This window comes from Mesitornis unicolor, unplaced genomic scaffold, assembly GCF_000695765.1.
Source record: "Mesitornis unicolor isolate BGI_N332 unplaced genomic scaffold, ASM69576v1 scaffold6842, whole genome shotgun sequence".
NCBI lineage: Eukaryota > Metazoa > Chordata > Aves > Mesitornithiformes > Mesitornithidae > Mesitornis > Mesitornis unicolor.
The window spans coordinates 10,141-24,724 of record NW_010167047.1 but is presented as its reverse complement, the minus strand read 5'-3'; the positions used below and the strand labels follow the sequence as shown (position 1 = coordinate 24,724).

The following is a 14,584-nucleotide window of genomic DNA, read 5'->3' as shown; positions in this document are numbered from 1 at the left end:
TTTCCCTCAGAGCATACTCCTTTCACGTTACTGCAGATGGTCAGATGCAGCCCGTTCCTTTCCCTCCTGATGCCCTCATTGGTCCAGGAATCCCTCGCCATGCCCGTCAGATCAACACTCTGAACCACGGGGAAGTTGTGTGTGCAGTTACCATCAGCAACCCCACGAGACACGTGTACACGGGTGGGAAGGGATGCGTCAAAGTCTGGGACATCAGCCAGCCTGGCAACAAGAGCCCTGTCTCTCAGCTGGACTGCCTGGTAAGTGAACAGAGACTTGTACACAAGGGTAGCTTCTCCATGGAGACTCAATATGGAAATAGCTGTCCTTATCTGGATTTTGTTCATATTACAATAAAATAGCAGGCAGTTCTGTTTCCTGCTTTATGTACTTAACTGTCTTTTTTTTCATGCTAAACAGGTGGAGTTACAGAGAAGTGCACTGGTTTGTTTAGGGATAAACATTATCGCTAAGCGCCAAATAACAGATTAGATAACATTTCTGAGTAGAGAGTGTACCTGATTTTTTTCTTTTTTTTTCTTTCCTTCCAGTCATCCTGATGATTAAGTTAATGACTCTATAAAAGATGATTCTCAGAAGCAGCATAGATGTTTGTGAAATGTTAACTGAGAAGGTTTAATGTCATAAAGCACAGTAACATCTATTCTGGATGAAAATAATTCTAGTTTCAGTGTTGATCTAATTAAATATGGTGGGTTTGGTTTGCCTTTTTTAGCCTTTACCCTTTATTTACGCTATCCCTGTGTTACTTGTCTAGTATTAAAGTATTGTTGAATATGTATTCTGTTCTGTTCTGTGACAGATATGTGTCTGGATTCACAGTCCTAGCTGCTTTCATTTTAATTGTGGAGCAGTAATGGCTGACAGAAACTAAGCCAACATTTCCACTGCACTGCTTGCTGCTCCTTTGTTGTGAATAAAAAGTGTAGTAGTAGTAGGAGTATTGTTGACCACTTCTCACAGTGGTTTTTTTTTGTACGTTTTGAGTTATAGATCTTAACCCTTCATTTCCTAAAGAACTGTTACCATGTTAATTTGGCAGCTGTTACAGAGAAATGGACATCCAACACACTTAAGGAGTCAAGCCTGCAATAAGTGAAGGTTGAAATGTTTTTCACCTCTAAATGTCCTATAGTACTGCTCAATCAGCAATAGTATCACAAATGTGAAACTAGTAGTATAAGTACAGTAAGAATCATGTTGAACAACAAACTAGCCTAAATCCAAGACTAGTATGGGAATACTTAATATTTTAATTTTAAAATGTTGAATGCAAAATAGTATTTGAAAGAAAACTTCAAAGCCTGAAAGACATGAGACTTGAACTGCATTTTCATACAGGATTGCATAAATGCAAATGAAAGGTCATTTACCTTAACACTTACTGTTGGTGACCTTAGCTGATGTAATGTACTTGCAGAAGTGCAAACTTACTCTGATTTTGTGTAATGGGATCAAAGAGTTGCCATTCATCAGATTTAAAACATTGTACACTGTGGCTATAGGAGTCTGTAATTTAATTTCTGCAGCTGCATTCTTTGATTAGTGATAAGAAATAAGTGTTTGAAACCTTTAGGATGTGCTGATTACTCTTCAGTACTTTGGTAATGAAAAGAATGTTTAAAACTTGGATGCAGTCAGGATCATATCAGTGGTCATTACTGGCAGGCATGTATTAACATAACTGAGGTGATTTGTGTTGTGCAGAACAGAGATAACTACATCCGCTCTTGTAAATTGCTGCCTGATGGATGCACCCTAATAGTTGGCGGAGAGGCCAGCACATTATCCATATGGGACCTGGCGGCACCAACTCCTCGTATTAAAGCAGAGCTGACATCCTCAGCCCCTGCCTGCTATGCTTTGGCTATCAGCCCTGATTCCAAGGTGTGCTTTTCCTGCTGCAGTGATGGGAACATTGCAGTGTGGGATCTGCACAATCAGTCATTGGTCAGGTGAGTCACTACTTGTTTACAGAGAACTTTAATAGAACTTACTCTTTGAACAGCTACATATTTATCTCCCTGAATGGTTGTTCATGACAGCAAAGTAAATAATATTTCTTATCCAAAGACTGTGGTTTTCTCCTGATTTGGTCAGAAACTAGTTTTGATATCTTCAACCTACTCTTAGAAAATGTACTTTCAGGGCTAAAGGATTGGTCCATAACTTGCTGAAGTCAGTGTAAAAGTTCCTGTTTGGGATTTGTTTGTGGGTTTTTACAAGCGACATTTCTGCTGGTTTGTGATTGATGTAGACTGAAACATCTTTTAGAGAACTCTTTGCAATTTGTTCTTTTCCTTTGTTTTAAGCATTAAGTATTTAAGAGAATTTTTAGTACTTATTTAGTGATGATAAGTAATAAAACTAATATTGCAAAAGCAGTTAAAAGTGTGAAGCCCTTCAGTTCTTTCGGAAAGCATAAAGGGCTGATGTTTGATCCTTCATGAGAAAAAGGTATTTGATTTCTGGGGGGCAATTCAATCTCTAAAACTTTTAGAATGTTTGAAAGAGTAAAACAGAGGAATTGCTATGTAAATTACTTTTGAAATCCTCCATTAGACCTTTGATTAATGAATATTAGAAGATTAGTCTGGCAGGTCAATATTCAGCAATAATGCTCTGACAGAGAAAGAAAGATAAGGCCATGTGTGAAATGGCTCTTACAAACTAGCTGTGTGATTTACTAGAAGATATATTTTGGTTTATGCTTACCAAAGTAGTGGTGGCTTACAATATTATGAGAATAGAGAGCCTAAATTGGGAAAGGCTGTGATATTTTAAAAGTTCTGAAAACAAACACTGAACAGTCTGCGTAGTCTGCCGTGCTTCAATTATATTTCCTGCGTATTAATAATTAGCGAAACTTACATGCAGAGATTCGTACTAATGTGCAAGCAAATTTTACTTTCTCTTGAACTTTTAGGACAGTGAAAAAGATTTTAGTTATATAAAATCTTCAGTTTGCCCTATGCATGTTTAGTCTCTGTAGAGGTGCACTCTCTCCATTTATGACTATGTTGCCTTTTGCATGTTTGCTGTAGGTGTTCCCACCACTTGCTGTCTGATCTTGCTAATTGATAACACGTGGAATTTTGAGACCAGAGCTACAAAACAAAATGTGCCACGTGACCTTTCTATGACAGCACTTAGTGATTCATACCTTTCATTTCCAAGCTAGTTGTCCTTCCTCCCCCCACCCTGACATTTCACATTAAGGCATAGGACTTTCCTAAAGCTAATTGCTGATGAAAAATGCAGGAGCCTCAGAACGCTTTTGCCAAAGGATTAAGAAAAACTTGAGATGACCTTCTGATTGCTGAAAGCTGAGAATTAGTAATTAGAAGATTCTAAAACATAATGCACTATTTAGTTTTTTGTGGTCTCCTGACACAGAGAATGTAACTTTGCTGAATCATCAGCGCTTGTGTTTTAACTATCTGGATCCCATCCTGTTAATATCTCTGCTTATTATTTATCATCTTGACTTGCAGCCAAAGGAAAACACAAACTGTTTTCTGAAACTGGAAGAGTTTTGTTCTCTCAGTAGTTGTTTTAAACCGAGTTGTCCTTAGTGCTTTTAACTGTAGTTTATGTACTTCAATGTTCTCATAAGCCTTTTTTTTTCTGCTTTTCAAAATGTGATTGTAAATATTTGAGTTTGTTCAGCTAGCTATGATGCAACTGATTCCTCTAGCACCTGGAAAATGTTTTTGTAATACTGTTGTATTTCATGCTCAGTAAGAGTGAGGGTTGATTTTTGCCCATCAGCAGACACTGAAAAGATGACATACACATACAGAGTCCAAAACTAACACCACAGCAGTGTTTACCTTGAGCTCTGGCAGGAAATCTTTATTCAATCTGGTTTGTTTTATCAGGCAATTCCAGGGCCACACAGATGGAGCCAGCTGTATTGACATTTCTAATGATGGTACCAAGCTCTGGACAGGAGGTTTGGATAACACTGTCAGATCCTGGGACTTGAGAGAGGGGAGACAGCTACAACAGCACGACTTCACATCACAGGTAACTGGATTTTCCAAGAGCTTGAAGGGCTTCGAGGTGGGAGGGAAGCACTTAGGATAAAAGCTGAGATTAAGTCCAGTGCAGCTGTTAGGTTGTTTGCTTTCTTCCTTTTGGCTGCTCACAACACAGTATTTTTGAGCTTTCATATGTTTACCTTCCGTAACAAAATAAGAGTTTAACACTACTCTATTTTCCTATTTTCTAATTTAATAGGTCAGAACAAAGGTTATTTAGTCACTGAATTTTGAACAGCAGTCTTGCTATTGAACTAGATGAATTGGCCCTCCTCTCTCCCTCTCTCTTTCTCTCTCCCAATTAGTTTAACCACTGTAGAAAAAAAGAAAAAGTGTATATGTAGGAAAAAATAAAAAGTGTAAATGCATCTTAATTTCCAGATATTTTCCCTTGGTTATTGTCCTACTGGTGAATGGCTAGCTGTGGGAATGGAAAGCAGCAACGTAGAAGTGCTACATGTAAATAAACCAGACAAATATCAACTGCACCTTCATGAGAGCTGTGTGTTGTCACTCAAGTTTGCTTACTGTGGTAAGTTGCCCTGAACACTGAACTGGAGGTCAGGGCTCTAATTCATGCTTTGTTTAATTATTACATAATCATAGCTCATTTTATAATCAAAATCTACTTAGTATTTCAGTTTCTTAAGTTATGAATAAATATCTGTGCTTTATAAATTCAAACATACTTATCTACAAACAACCATCCATTTGTCTAAAGGCTGCTGTGAGGATTGATTTGTGCCAAAAAAGCTGTTTCTAGTTGGAGTCTACGGATATCCTAGTGTGTGACACACTGCAAAGCATAAGTGTCCATATTGACTGTAAGCAAAAGTACTATGTTGATTAGTGGTGAGAGCTTTTACAATGATAATTAGTCAACAAATTTCATATATGTAAGTTGAAAACCCAAAATCTGTCAGATGTGTGTTTCATATGTAGTCTTAGTCCTTCTGTTTTATATTCTAGGTAAATGGTTTGTAAGTACTGGGAAAGATAACCTTCTTAATGCATGGAGAACTCCTTATGGAGCCAGTATCTTCCAGGTGAGGATGATGTTGCTTTTAATGAAAAAAATAGAACACCCGGAGTCCCAGAAGTGGACTCAGATATCTTTATGTATGTGATCTACACAAAATGGGGTGCTGAGATGAGGGTAACAGACTTCCTTTTAACTATGTAATATATTTCTATTTTTCTTCTAGTCCAAAGAATCTTCATCAGTGCTTAGCTGTGACATCTCTGTGGATGATAAGTACATAGTCACTGGCTCTGGAGACAAGAAGGCTACAGTCTATGAAGTTATCTACTGAAAAATATGATGGGGATATAACTTTCAGAAGTTGAACTGGGCCAAAATTGTTCTTAATTGTAGAAATAGAAAGGTTTTGCCTTTTAAAAAGGAACAAAAGTATTGAGGTTCCAGACCTTCCCATGAAACTACTCCAGTTTTTCAAAACAGAAGGCAACATCCAGCAACTAAATATCGGCTTTGTGGAACAAAAGGAACACAGAGGCAAGATGGACAGATGTAGCCTAGGGTTTTGACATAGTTTTTAAAAGGCGAGTCTACTGAAGAATGTTGGAGCCTTTTTTTTTTCTTTCATTGTGACCTCATGCAAATTTGTTTTCACTGTCTGAATATGGGGGATAAATACTTTTCTGTTCCTTGCAGTTCAAGTTGCATTCTGTCCTGTGTAGAGCAGTGGTGTCTCAGATGAACCTGTTGCCTGGTTTTGCATCTTGTGATATGTTTTTGTATTTTTGTTGAAGGTCAAACATTTGTATAAATTGTAAATATATTTAGTTTATTATAGTAAAGGCTTTAGTACCAACAACCAGTCTTCCCCCCCTACCCGCTCCCGACCCCTTCTTGCCCACCTTGCTTATTTAAAATTAAAAACTTTTTGGGGATATAAGTACCTTTTTAGAAGCAAAAGCAAACACTATGTATAGTTTGAAAATGGTGTCTTATTCTTTATAACTCTTCCTAGATTCCTTTATCATACTTCAAATTAGTTGTTTTGACATATTAGGATATCAAGTTCAGTAGATACTGTCTTGTGCTACAGAAAGGTTAAAAGACAATTTTGTACTAATTATAGTGTAAATATAAAAATTGAACATTTCGTGAAGTTGTGCGGTTTATTTTAAGTTTATTCTGATATCCTATGTATATCTTCTTGGCAGATAGTCATATGTGCCTGATCATAACTCATCTGGTCATTTCTCTAGAAGAGGTGAATTCCCTCTCCTTTTTCCCCACAGCTGAACAGAATTCTTGCAAGACTACATTTCAAATAAGTACATCAGAGCCTTTATTCATTAACTGAGGATGTCTATTGACTAAAAAAATCTACGTAAAGTTGCATCCTATGTATTTTACAGAGAAGTGGTAGTTAATTGCCATTTCCTTTTTAATGTCTTGTCTGTACTTGGATACTCAGGTGAATTTAATTAAATTACCAAAAGTGTGAGTTTTACAGGGGATCACTTAAACAACATTAAATACTTGCAGGGCTCCAAGTGAAGTGAATTAACATAAACTAAGTTAAACTTGCTGCTTAAATTCTTGTGAGAATATTGACAAAGGAATATTTTTGTTTTTAACTAATCCACTGTACAAATTAATTAGAATTAATTTTCCTGAGTGTCCCATGTTACACAGGCCTATAGGCTCTATGTATTCATACTGAGCAATCTTTGAGTCCTTTTCATTGTCACTGTCCGTGTAGGACATCTGTGAAGAGCCACGCTAAGCAGTCAGTTACCAAAGCTATGCATCTTCAAATCAAGTTTTTTTTGTGTACTCAAAAGAAATGGTTGAGGAATGTTTACATTTTATTCTATGGGTTTTTTTCATATTAATGAGTTCTACCACTGTGCTAGACAAAGCTAGCTATTACAGCAGTGAGGGCCATACACTTCCTACATTCTGTACCTTAATTGGCATTTCTGTTGCTAATGAAAAGTACAGATGAACAGAAGGATATCTCCGAAGAAATAATTCAGATTACACGAACTGTTAGGTTAAGACTCATCTGTGAAAAGCTGCTTCTCATTTTGCTAGCGTGTGACAATGACCTGTACTTAAGGTTATGGTTTAGGGGATAGACAGGAACGGTTGGAGATGATGATCTCAGAGGTCTTTTCCAACCAAGCGATTCTGTGTGTGTGTGTGTGTATCTCTGCTCTTTCAAAGACATGTAACTAGGAGGAACCAAGTTTGACTGACAGATACATTGACTGGATAGGGAACTTCTCATCTAGGGGCAAAATTTCTCTTATTTGCCAGGCTGAAGTGACATCAGTTTTCTTTTCAATTTATATGACCATTCTACTGAAAATATTTTATAGCATCTAGAATTGTAATAGCCTTAATACTTAACTTTGCATTTGGAATGTAAAATGTTGACCATTCAGGGTAATCTGGTTTCCTAGACATTTGAAATTAGTGTTCTATCCATATATATATATATTTTTGTCTATTGCTGTATCTGTATGAAAATGACAGACCAGCTTAGGTGATGGTCATATTTCTTATACACATAGAGTCAAAAAGCAGAGTCATCAGGCTTTTCCAATAAATAATTTTATTTGCTACATTGAAATACTGTGAAGTGCAATGCCATTTTAAAAAGGGAAGGTTTGGAAAAAGAGTATGTACTAGGTTACTTGATTTCTATGCTGACCTTGTGTTCATATTGAAGTTTTTCTGAACAACTGTCTCTGCTAATGATCATTGACTTTCTTTAGCAGTGCTGGGAAATTTGCTATGCTTTGGAGCATTTGGATTTCTTCCAAACCCCAGTCACCTTGATTTTTACTTTCTAGGTATTCTTTTGTCTTTTTTGAAAGTTGATATCAGAGTAACCAAAATTCTAATACATTCAGGTAACTTTAAGAAAAATATATACTTGTATATAATGGATCTGCTGTTAGTTGCAATGTAGTGGTTATTATACCACATTCTTGGCAATCAAGAGGTTCAGAATTGTAGTGTCAGGAAAATAATGAAATACCTTGGCTTTTCTTTTTAGCTTCTAGAAGGCACAGTGAGTCTGAGCAGTTATGAAATTGGACCTTATTTATGCATGTGAATGAAATTAATCATGTTTGTACCATACATTGGTTGGTTATAATTAAGGAATTACTTCTTTTATTCCCCGATCAGATCTACTTTAAGCCTTGGGTCTGAAAATTTGAGGATGCATCATACAATAGTCCTCTCAATTTTCTGTTTTAAGTCTCACTAACAGTTCATGAAGCCTGTTTTTTTAATTTGCCAAACAGGAAAACCTATTCCACCAGTAGATGTAATTTTAAATGAAAAGATACGTTTGGTGAAATCTTGGCATGTCTGTCTACACTATTATGTGTAAGATTTAAAACTTGTAGGGATTAAAACTTTTGTAAGTTCTTATAGCCCTGTATAAAGTAGTGGGTAGAAATAATTGCATATTGAATTAAAAAAACCAAACAACCCAGACCAGCAGTAACAGAAAAGGCACTGGGAAAAGCACATGGAGAAAAGAAGTACAGCAGTAACTATGTGTAGGTAATTAATATTTTTTTGCAATTTCATTACAATCCTAAAGATTCCTTTGATTAGCACCTTTATGGGACAGTCTTTGTTTGCTGGGTGGCCTTCAGTATTCAGAGATGTCTGAATGCCACTCTGGTAAACACTAGTGCCAGATAGAAGCAGGTGTCCTTACAAATGACATATTGGATGTCAGTGCAAACAATAACTGATGAAGGAGACTTGTGCTAATATCAATTCAACTGGAGAAAATACTTTGCCACCTCTAATATGTATATTTTGTATATGCACACCAGACATAACCTTTTATAAATCGGTTGTGCAGAAAATAATGTTATTATTCCACACGATGCATTTGTCTGTGTGACAGAATACCTCTTTTTGATTATAGTTCCAAGGAAAGATCCCCACATCAACCCACAAGCTGCTGGTCCTTGAGAGAGAATTTCCATGCACATTAATTCTTTTAAATTTGTTTGGCATTTCAGAAGTTTTTATTCCTTTCAGGGGAAGAAGAAGCACCAAATGAATATGAAGGTCATAGACTGTTAAAGTAATAGTGTGGGGGGGGAGGGGGGCAGAATATAAACATCAAAGTAGTATCTGTGGTCTAGTTACATGTATACTTTTGTGTCTGAACAACTGACCGTAATTTTTCTGTCACATATTTGCATTGGTGATGCAGGTAGAATTTTCAGAAGCATCGAAGTTACTTAAGTTACTTAAAGCCAGACTGACATATTGAATATTTTTTTTGTGGTTTGTTTTTGTAGCAAGACTGACCCACTTACATGCCTGTGGGATCATGTAATCTAGTTAGTGTAGTCCTTCGTGTTTTCTATTATATTTGTGCAATTTTGAGTTGATGGGGAAGTTCCACCATTATAGTGATTAAGAAAGATGGCTTTCAAAAATATTTGGTCGTTTTTTTTTAAGGTGGCTTTTTTGGGCTAAGGAAGAGTGCTGAATTCTGGTTTCACACTACTGATAAAGTGTTTACCCTGTAAGCCACTTCACTGGAGAAGCTGGACTGGCTCCGACTATGCTGTCTCTTTGAAGGATTTTAATTTTTTTCCTACCACAAGTGCATAGAAAGAATGTGAAAAAGTATGTCTATACAAGTCTTGAGTCACAGTGTCCTGCCAGAGAGAGGCCTTTCATTATGGAGTGGGAAAGATGAAGCAGCTCAGAGGTAGGACCTGATGAACACCAGAATGAAGGAAACAGTTCCAGGGCAGTAAATACACGGAGGGACGAAGGGGAATGGGAGCATACACATACCTTAGTGGCAGGCTAATATGCAATCTACAAAATTAAAGTAGAATGAGATTCCAGCATGCAATTTCACTGACTTCCATTTCTCCATAAAGTTGTTGACATGTTTCTGCATAGTCGTTTAAGAGCACCTGAGCTGTATATCAGAACTGGAAGTGGGCATTTCTTTGACATCTATAAGCAGTTATCTAGTCCTAAGAGGAGAGTTGAATCTCTGCCAGTTCTCAACATTTCCCATTACCTAATATTTTTGTAGCTCAAGATCAGCTTTCAGCAATTGATAATCCCATTTTCAGCAGCATGCTCCCTGATGTCCCATTGCAGCTTAAGTGCTTAGTGCAGCGTGGTAGATTTCGCTAGGGAAACCACACATGTAGAAGCTGTGTTCTTTAAAACTCTGCCCTGTGGGTCTAGCTTACTGACATTTCTGAGAAGTTTACTCAGAATTTCAACTGTATAGGAGAGCTCGAACACTCAGTGAAACATTTTCTAAACCAGCAAAACCATGCTTTGAACACTTTAAGAACATGAGCGTGGGTTTATTTTGTGTGTTGATTTATTTTTATTTTTTTCTTCTTACATAACTTTAAAAACTATACAGTGAATATAACAAGAAAACAAAGGGAAATAAGAATGAATAATTGTTTTCAGGGGGCAGAATGTTCTTAAAGATGTGATATCTCAAAACTAAAGAACGTACTGTTTCTACAATGTATTAATTCTTGAGAGAACTGTATTTTTGTTTCCTCAGAGCTAAAATGCTGTTCTCTGAAAACTGAATACCAAAAAATTGGAGGTTTGAGGACCAATGTTATGTACCATTTCTGAATCAGAGCAGAGCCACATGATTCACCCTCATATTCTTTATTGACAGGTCCCACTGTTTACTCCTAGAAGCTAAGCAACAGATTGTGCCCTTTCTGGCTACAAGTCTGTTGGTGATATGCAGACTACAAGAAAATCTGAGTGCATCTTTTAGTGCATAGCTGCATAGATAATATCAGTCTGTGTATGTTGTAATGATTTCCCTTACTAAAGCAAGCACCCAGAGATACATAGCATCATTGTTCCATACTTGTACTTTTACAGTTTGTGGAATTACTGGTCTGTGTAGCTGTGTCGCCATAGAAAAATTCTGTGGTAGCTTCTGAGTTAAAACTTAAGTTTTGAGATTATCTCTCTCCTGAAAATTCATAGTTAATTTTGCCCACAGTAGGGTTATGTTGATTCATAGAAGAGATGCTGCAAGGAGCACTAGAGAGTTGCTATTGTGTAGAGCTTGGCAAGGATTGCTTTTGTTATGTTCACAGTTCAAAGGTATAGTAGCTCTTGAACCTTGTTTCTATCTCTGTTTTCTGCCAAGAACAAGCTAGAGGCAAAGATAAGGCATAGTTTGGTGATTAAGTAACCAAACGTACTGTTATCATCATCCCTTTTTATGCTCTGTCATTAGCACAGAAAGTGGAGATGATAGCTTGTAACTGGAAATAATAAATGCTGGTTTTCCATAAAGGACTGATTTTAATGGCAGTTTTAAAAAGTTAACAAGCAGAATAAAGGGGTCATAGATGGAAGTTAACCCATAGCATAGAAATCTTAGAAATTACTTGTTGTTTTCCTAGTAGTAAGCATAATTTTTTTAAAATAGAATCTGTCTGTTCATTTCACAGTCTTTGTCCCACTTTATCGCAATCCTTTACACAGTGAATTACCCCATTACTTTAAAAATCGGGCTGCAATTATGATAAGCTAATAACTTATTTTGTGGTTTGCTGTAGCATGATATTTTGGAGAGCAACAAAGCTTCCCTCTATTCTTAAAAAATGATCAGCTATTGTTATTTTCTGCAGTTGGACCTGAGTATTTTCTTAATTAGATTTCAAGTAAATATACAATCTGATTGCTTTGTAGATTCAAGATTTTTTTTGATTGTTGATAGATCAGCCAAAGTCTACTGTTAAATAGGTAAATGACTGTAATGTCAGTTTGGTATTTGCTTAGCATACCATGCATGCAACAAAACTTTGGATTTCAGTTATTCAACTTTTGTGGCCACATTAAATTTACTTCCTGGAATAAGTTTTCATTTCATACAGGGACCAGTTTACTACTGTACTCGCCTATGTTTCCTCCTGAACATGGATTAGTCCTCTAGAGATGTTTAAGTGCATTATACATGCATAACACTTCTACCTTTCTCTGTCTTTCTGATAGTTAATTATGTGAGATGTGTATTTCTGACAGTTGAGTGAGTATTCACTAATCTATAATATAATTGAGTTTTTGGCTGTGTACTTCAAGAAGTTCATCGACTTGTATAGAGAAGTCATTAATTTTCATTTGTTAAATTCAAGATTCTCAAATCCTGATTCTCTTTTGCATTTTTATCAGTGAATTTGTTTAAGGAAGTACTTCTGGTTTTTGAATGGTTGTCATAGCTTTTTTTATTTGTTTATATAGACAATTTTCTTTGTTGAGTGCGAGTTATTGACCTGGTACTCTATTTATAATTCTGTCTGGTTCTTCAGTATTTTATCTAGCTGTAACTTATTAAAAACCACAAATATGAAATGGGGATATTAATGACAAGTGGTTTAAATGTGAGAGTTTCAAAATGCATGTTAAACTATTTCAACACTTTGTTCACTGTAATTTTACATTTTTTCATTACTACAGTAATTAAAAAGAATCCTTAGGGTTGAATTACAGTAAAATTCTATACATCTCAGTATTAATTTTGTCTCTCAGTGGACAGCAATAATTTAAATGGGATTGGTTTTGTTCTAATTTATTCTGGGGGGGGAAGGACATTAACCTTAAAAATTTTGCTAATTATATTAATTTCATTAATATTGTTGGTTGTTTTTAATAATCTCCATGCCTTCAGAAACTTGTTCTTCTATATTATGAAGAAAAACATACAGATATACAGGGTTCTGTAATAGAATGCGTTTACAGTATTTATCCCCTGGATTTTCTGTAATAGTAAGGGGAAGTACCGTGACAGATATAACTTGCAATAGTTGCTAGTGTTATGTGCCTTTGAATAATTTTCTTTAATTCTTTATGTATATATATATATATATCTATCTTAGGTGAAGGTTAGAAGCTTTAAACCAGTTTTGTTTCTATTAAAGTGGATACAGTGATGCATTCTTGGAGCTTTACTGGTAACTTTAAATATTATAAATCTAAGGTAAATAGTTATATGGATGGTTTTGAACTGATCATAGATTGTTCAGTTTAACTTTTTAGGTTTCAAGCTCTGCTAGAGCATAGGGAAAACTCACCAGTCATATCTGACTTTTTTTTTATGCTTTCATTTTGTTCTGTATATGATCAGTGGGACTTTCTTGCCACAGTAGGTGTGCTCACTGTAGCGGCATTTTTAAATGTTCCCATACTTTGCACTGTGTGATTCGTTTGAATTTAGCTTACAAATCATTCCCTTTCTGTAGGCATCTGCTCTGTACCTTGATAAGTATGAAAATAATCGAAAGTATCACTCTTTTTGACAGTGAGACTGTATATTTCTGTTCCTGAGTGTGAATAACATTTAGCAAGGCTTGTCTAGTTAAAAGGCAGTTAAACTAGTAATCATACATGATCTGTGTTTAACTGTCATTTGTAGAAAAAATGCTACAAAGTGATATGTGGTGATAACAAATTCAGAAGGAAAAGAATATAAAATTCAGAAAGCAGCTTAAATGATTTGTTGTTAGCATGGGGCCCAATAACACTACAAAGCTATAAACTCTGTCTTTCTAGATTGCCCAGTTAGGTGGCAGAGATGCAATTTGTCTTTTCTGAAGCCACCTGCTGGTTGCTAGCTCCATCTCCTGTCACAGCCTATTAGTTCCCCAAGAAAATTGGTGGGAAATTGCCTGCAGATTGTGGGAAATTGCATCTCCAGGCCCTGGAAAAAACGTAGGATAGCGTAACACTGATCCTCCCAGAGCAGCTATTAATACAGCAAAAGCTGACCTTTGGCATGGTGTGAAACAGCTTTGCTATTTGCTGAATATAGACTGTATTAAGTGTGGTTGAAGGAGGATACAAATTACTATCCTATCTATGCTTGTAGCCAACCTGCTCCAGGAAGCTTAAGCATTAGTGATAGGTTTTGCTGCCCCCCACTCATTACTATTGGAAGATGCAAGATGATATGTTAGAGCCCTATCCAGAAATTTCACTGTATGAATGGGCAAAATCCATCATGGATTTAAATGATGTTAGTACTTAGGAAATTCAAAGGTCTAATGACAAAACTGAAAGATAATTTATGATGTTAATCTCAAAAAAAGAAAAAAGAAAAAAAGTAATTGGCTCTGCTTGGTCTAGACTTCATTGGAGTAGGAACAGTTTTTTGGCTATTTTCCATGTCTATATCCATAATAGACATTTGCTTTTGGAGCAGTTACAGTGAAATGGAGCTGTAACTGCTGGGTATAAAAGTCATGGGACACACACACATTGGCTTTGATAGATTTTAGCATTAAATTCCTTGCTGCTAGGAAACTCACCTCTGTCTTGTTTAAACAAATTCCCATGTGTTCTTTGTGGTGTGATATGCAGTGAGTTTCATCCTCTGTCATTTCTATTAGAACTACCTTTCTAATCTTGTACTTTACCTCAGTTTTATAGGGCCTTTCAATAAAAGAGTTGACTTTTCCGTAAATCCTGAGAGAAGGGAGTTGTAGAA

General features: G+C 36.1%; 1 protein-coding gene across 1 annotated transcript in view; it reads left to right on the top strand.

Annotated features, from left to right (window-relative positions):
• Positions 1 to 6,108, top strand: part of LOC104536019 (transducin-like enhancer protein 1) — a gene marked incomplete at its 5' end in the record, with an annotated part of 15,752 nt that extends 9,644 nt beyond the window's left edge. The window contains 6 exons of the mRNA XM_010178534.1: positions 11 to 260; positions 1,729 to 1,976; positions 3,903 to 4,050; positions 4,446 to 4,596; positions 5,034 to 5,110; positions 5,270 to 6,108. Of these exons, the coding sequence (XP_010176836.1) occupies positions 11 to 260; positions 1,729 to 1,976; positions 3,903 to 4,050; positions 4,446 to 4,596; positions 5,034 to 5,110; positions 5,270 to 5,377 (982 nt within the window). The remainder of the gene's footprint in view (positions 1 to 10; positions 261 to 1,728; positions 1,977 to 3,902; positions 4,051 to 4,445; positions 4,597 to 5,033; positions 5,111 to 5,269) is intronic.
• Between the last annotated feature and the right edge of the window lie 8,476 nt (positions 6,109 to 14,584).